Source organism: Sinocyclocheilus rhinocerous, unplaced genomic scaffold (assembly GCF_001515625.1).
Source record: "Sinocyclocheilus rhinocerous isolate Xijiao unplaced genomic scaffold, SAMN03320098_v1.1 scaffold15, whole genome shotgun sequence".
Lineage (NCBI taxonomy): Eukaryota > Metazoa > Chordata > Actinopteri > Cypriniformes > Cyprinidae > Sinocyclocheilus > Sinocyclocheilus rhinocerous.
The window spans coordinates 488,247-493,646 of NW_015631053.1; the positions used below are offsets into that span (position 1 = coordinate 488,247).

General features: G+C 32.6%; 1 protein-coding gene across 1 annotated transcript in view; it reads left to right on the forward strand.

Annotated features, from left to right (window-relative positions):
• Nucleotides 1-5,400, forward strand: part of rfx3 (regulatory factor X, 3 (influences HLA class II expression)) — a 39,572-nt gene that overhangs the window by 18,812 nt on the left and 15,360 nt on the right. The window contains 4 exon segments of the mRNA XM_016554071.1: nt 892-1,011; nt 3,194-3,318; nt 3,408-3,488; nt 4,933-5,080. Of these exon segments, the coding sequence (XP_016409557.1) occupies nt 892-1,011; nt 3,194-3,318; nt 3,408-3,488; nt 4,933-5,080 (474 nt within the window).

Sequence of the window (5,400 nt, forward strand, 5' to 3'; positions counted from 1 at the left end):
AGGAAACTGTGATACTTTTTTCAGGATTCTTTGAATAAAAAGTGAAAAAGAACAGCATTTATTCAAAATATAAATCTTTGCTATCACTTCTGAACAATTTAACACATCCTTGCTGAATAAAAGTTTTAATTTCTTTCAAAAAAAATATTTTTCCTGTGATACTTTTTTCAGGATTCTTTGATTAATAAAAAGTTTAAAAAAGAACAGCATTTAGACTTATATTGTCTAAGACTTGTATTGTTAGAAAAGATTTCTATTTTGAATAAATGCTGTTCTTTTTAACTTTTTATTCATCAAAGAATCCTGAAAAAAGTATCACAGCTTCCAAAACAATATGAAGCAGCAACAGTTTCCAACACTGATAATAAATCAGCATATTATTATGATTTCTGAAGATCATGTGACACTGAAGACTGGAGTAATGATGCTGAAAATACAGCTTTGCATCACAGAAATAAATTATATTTTAAAGAATATTAAAATCGAAAAATTTTATTTTACATCATAATAATATTTCACAATATTACATTTTTTCCTGTATTCTTGATCTAATAAATGCAGCTTTGATGAGCATAAGAAACTCCTGTAAAAACATTAAAAATCGTTCTGATCCCAAACTTTTGACCGGTAGTGTATAGCTAACTGTTTTCATTTATTCCCTTAATATTTCTCTTAATATTTCATTATATTTCACACACTTTAAGCTCTTTTATTTTCCCCTATTAGCCCAACGAATCGAATCGTTCGGTTTGTAATGCGTACCGAACCGAAAGCCTCGTACCGAACGGTTCAATACGAATACGTGTATCGTTACACCCCAACTCAGTTCTGTTCTGTGCTCGCCACAGCTGCATTTATTCACAGCAGTCTCATTTCCCACCTTGATTTTAGAGGGAACTCTAAGTATCACTATTACGGGATTCGCGTGAAGCCGGACTCTCCTCTGAACCGGTTGCAGGAGGACATGCAGTACATGGCACTGAGACAGCAGCCCGTCCAACAGAAGCAGAGGTACAAGCGTCTCAGTCAGACCGCACGAAAGAGATCTGTAGCGCTGTTCTCACGAGTATCCCGCGTGGTAGTAGTGTTCCCAACAGAAGAGCATGGCGATAGCAACGCAAAGGTCAAGGGTTCAATTTCCAGGAAATGCATGAACTGATCAAATGTATACGGGTCAAAGACGTTAAGATGTCCACATAAAATCACTTTTGTAAATTTCTTTTGATGTCCATGGAAAGCACATTAAATATAAGTAAAGTGTCTACTTTTAAGGTTTCAAATAAGTTTTGGGAGAATAAAATGTCAAAATTTGGTTGAAATAATGTTATATTGTCATTCAGTATAACACAATATTTATGTAAAAATTAAAAAAACATGCTTATTCTGATGTGTACATATTAATATATATAAAAGAATAAGGGAGCATATTAAATTTGATTGTGTTTTAAGTTAGTAAAAAATTCTTACTGACAAATGGGCAAAACCTAGGATAGTGGCAAATTTTAAAAATGTAAAATAACTACTAATTAGTATTTGGGGTGAAAGTAATTAGTCTTTTAATGTGTCATAAATTGATTTATGTTGTAAATATGCCTGACAAGATTGTTACACTGAATGACATTTTAGTGGGTCTCTTCTGTAAATCAGGGAAAAATGTATGATATTTATTTTTTGCTCAGAAAAACAAAAACAAAATTGCAATTAAATTAAACAGAATTTTTTTTTTAATTTTTGGGGGGAAAAACAACAATTTAAAGCAGTATTACACTTATTGTTTTTATGCTTAAACCCTTTTTCGTCTTTGACCCATACCTTAAATGCAATGCAAGTCGCTTTGGATAAAAGCATCTGTTAATTGCATAAATGTAGGTCCGTATGATTTCCGCAAAGCGGAAAATGCGAACAGAATCGTGGAATCCAGTCATAAAAATGGAATTTACTATATAACGCGGAATGGCATGGAATTTGCCCAATTTTGGACGGGAAAATCAAAAGTAAATCAAAACACGATATGGACTAGTGTCTGTGAATATTAAGTCATAAAAATACCATTTAATTATGAATCCTGCATGTTCTGCGTGTCTCTGTGTGAATGAATGGCACAGACGCGCGGTTTCGTTTACTACACGAATACTGAAGCGCGCGTGACGCTCGCGGTGTTTTCAGCCTTCAATATACGAGTACATGAACACATGAACATGATCTGATCTGATGAAGTCACTTCATGAGCATTTTACCATTTCTTTTGAGTAAAACTATCTTCATATAAAACAGAAACCTAAAGGCCTTCACAGCATCCTGTCAAAATAAAAGTTTGGTTTAACTTGAAGAAACGGTGACAAAAATATTACTTAATGTAATGATAGTACTACTACTAAAAAACATTATTTTTAAAGGAATATTCACCAGTTACCAATTTATTTAGCAGAAAAATGTAAGTACACAACACAGTATTTCTGGGGAAAAAAGTAAAAAAACAAATTTGGTAACACTTTATTTTAGGGTCTCTTAACTAGTTGCTTATTAACATGCATATTACTAGAATATTAGCCATTTATTAGTAGTAATTAAGCACATATTAATGCCTTATTCTGCATGACCGTATTCTACATCCCTAATCCTATCCAATACCTAAACTTAACAACTACCTTACTAACTATTAATAAGCAGCAAATTAGGAATTTATTGAGGAAAAAGTCGTAGTTAATAGTGAATAAGTGTTCCCTATTCTAAAGTGTTACCACTAATTTTATAACATCAATTAAATAGTGATGCTTTTGATTATTGATAGTTAATGAAACCATTAAAATTGAATCCAGAAAATTAATGGAAAACAGAATTTGGTCAAAAACTGCTTTTGAGAAAAAAATAAAACGTATTTCCTAGGGTCTTCATTTTATTTTTGTTAAACTTTTAATAAATTGCTGCTTAATATAGTAAGTTTCATGATTTCAGTTAATATTAATAATATTAATACAATTTTATTTAACCATTAAAACGGAGTCTAGAAAAATTAAAACGGGGAGAAGAAGAAAAACGGAATCCAGAAAAATTAAAAAGGAAAAAACGGAATTTGAAAGAAAAAAAAAAGGAATTTGGGAAAAAAATAAAACCGATTTCATAGGGCCCTATAAATGTAAATGTACCGCCTTAGTTTTGGAACAGGGCTCATCTCTTATCGTCTCTTCTCTAGATTCAAGCCAGTACCGAAGATGGATGGCGTTTCAGGGGAGAACTTCTCCGCCGGGGGGGAGCACACACCCAGCGCTGCAGAGCAGACGTTCATCGCTCAAAGCCAGCACCATCAGCAGTTCCTCGGTAAACATAACGCAGAAATCGCTGGAGACGGTTAGCGCACATTCGTGCTATAGAAGAGCTTTTCTGAATGTCCCCATATGCCCCATTAGACGGGTCCAGAGCTCTGCCAGAGTTCGCTGAACTTGACCTCGGAGAGCCTGTGGAAGGCGTCGAACCGGAGGACGTCAATTGTGATTAACCTCCCGTTTTTGTATACAATATAATGCCGTTCAATCATTGCACTCAATTACGCATGATATGACTCATTATTAAGATGATCAATCGAGTTATTTTTGAATAATCCTCTATGGGCTGGAAATATTCGTTTATTTGACTTTAACTTAACTTTAATTTAATGTAATTATTGAGGATTGCATCGTAAAGTAAGTGCATGAAATATGTAAGCATTACTGTTTAATGCAATATGTCTTTAATTTAATAATCTAAAACAGTCTTTAGTCATAATTAATATTTTAAGATTTTGTTCATTTAAATGCTTTTTAATGTGATATGCTGTTTGTGTTGTTTTCTTGCAGTTTTGTAATAAAATAAGGTGGTACAACTCTTAAGTATTGCACATAAATATACAGTATGGCTTGCGCGCTCCCCTTTAAGTCACCAAATATACATCGGAAATTCATGAAACCATCTTCCTTGGTTCCATAATACTAGGGCTGGGCAATTTGGCAAAAAATTAAAATCTCGATTTTTTTTATTATTATTTTTTTTAGAATGTTTGACCGATTCTTGATTTTTTTTCTTCTTTTCTTTCTAGAACGTTTGACCAATTCTCTATTTATTTATTTTCTAGAACGTTTTACCGATTCTCGATTTTTTTCTTTTTCTTCAGAACGTTTGACCGATTTTTATTTATTTTTTTTTCAGAACGTTTGACCGATTCTCGATTTTTATTTATTTATTTTTTGTTCAGAACTTTTGACCGATTCTCGATTTTTTTTTCCTTCTTCTTTTCTTTCTAGAACGTTTGACCAATTCTCGATTTAAAAAAATATATAAAAATTTCCCTAGAACATTTGACCGATTCTTGATTTCTTTTCTTTTTTTTTTTCTTTTCTTCAGAACGTTTGACCGATTCTCGATTAATTAATTTATTTATTCAGAACGTTTGACTGATTCTCGATTTTTATTTATTTATTTATTTATTTTTAACTTGTCAACTTGAAAATGTAGCTTTTACATTTAACTCAAGTAACTTGTTCTTTATAAACCCTCTTGTTAAAGAAAATTCTATTCCAAGCGCAGCACACATGAAGTTGTCAACATGATGTAAATGTTAAAAAATCACTTTTTAAATATCTTTGCAGAAAACTTGTCTTATTATAAGTTCAGAAATAATGTGAGGAAAATGCTTTAAAAAATCTCAAAAGTCAAGGTAATTCAAAAAAAAAAAAAAAAAATTTAATCGTGGAAAAACATTAAATTCAAATTAATCGATAAAATCTGAAAAATCGCCCAGCCCTACATAATACTCAATTAATGATTGTAATCTGAGTTTGGTGTTTGTAGAAGACGTATCCGTGCTAAATTTTACGTAGATAAATCACAACAGTCCGGTGCTATGGGCACAGCCATTGATAAGTTTTTTTACGCTATTCTCAGCTCATCGAGTTCAAGTTTAAAGGTGTTGTCACCGTTTTCACATGTAGGCCATTTTGGACGTAGTGGTGAACCTTCAGTTCAATCTAATCGAGAACTTGTGGCAGACTTTCTGGCGCTATTCTCCATCCAGCTCCATAGAGGGCGCCACCATCACAGAAAACAGGTGTGTTACTCGTTACCTACCTCTTTGGTGCTTCATAAAGTTTACCAGATTAAACAAGTAATATTGGTTACACTTTATTTTGATAGTCCACTTTAGACATTCTACTAACTATAAGTAACTTTGCAACTACATGTCAACTAATTCTCATTGATTTGCAACTACATGTCTACTAACTCTCAGAGTAGACCGTTAGGTTAGGTTTAGGGTTAGTAGAATAAGTTGACCTAGTATGTGGACCCATCAAAATAAAGTGTTAGAAGATATTAAGCAGACAGTCTACTAATACTCTAACACTTTATTTTGATGGGTCCACAACATAC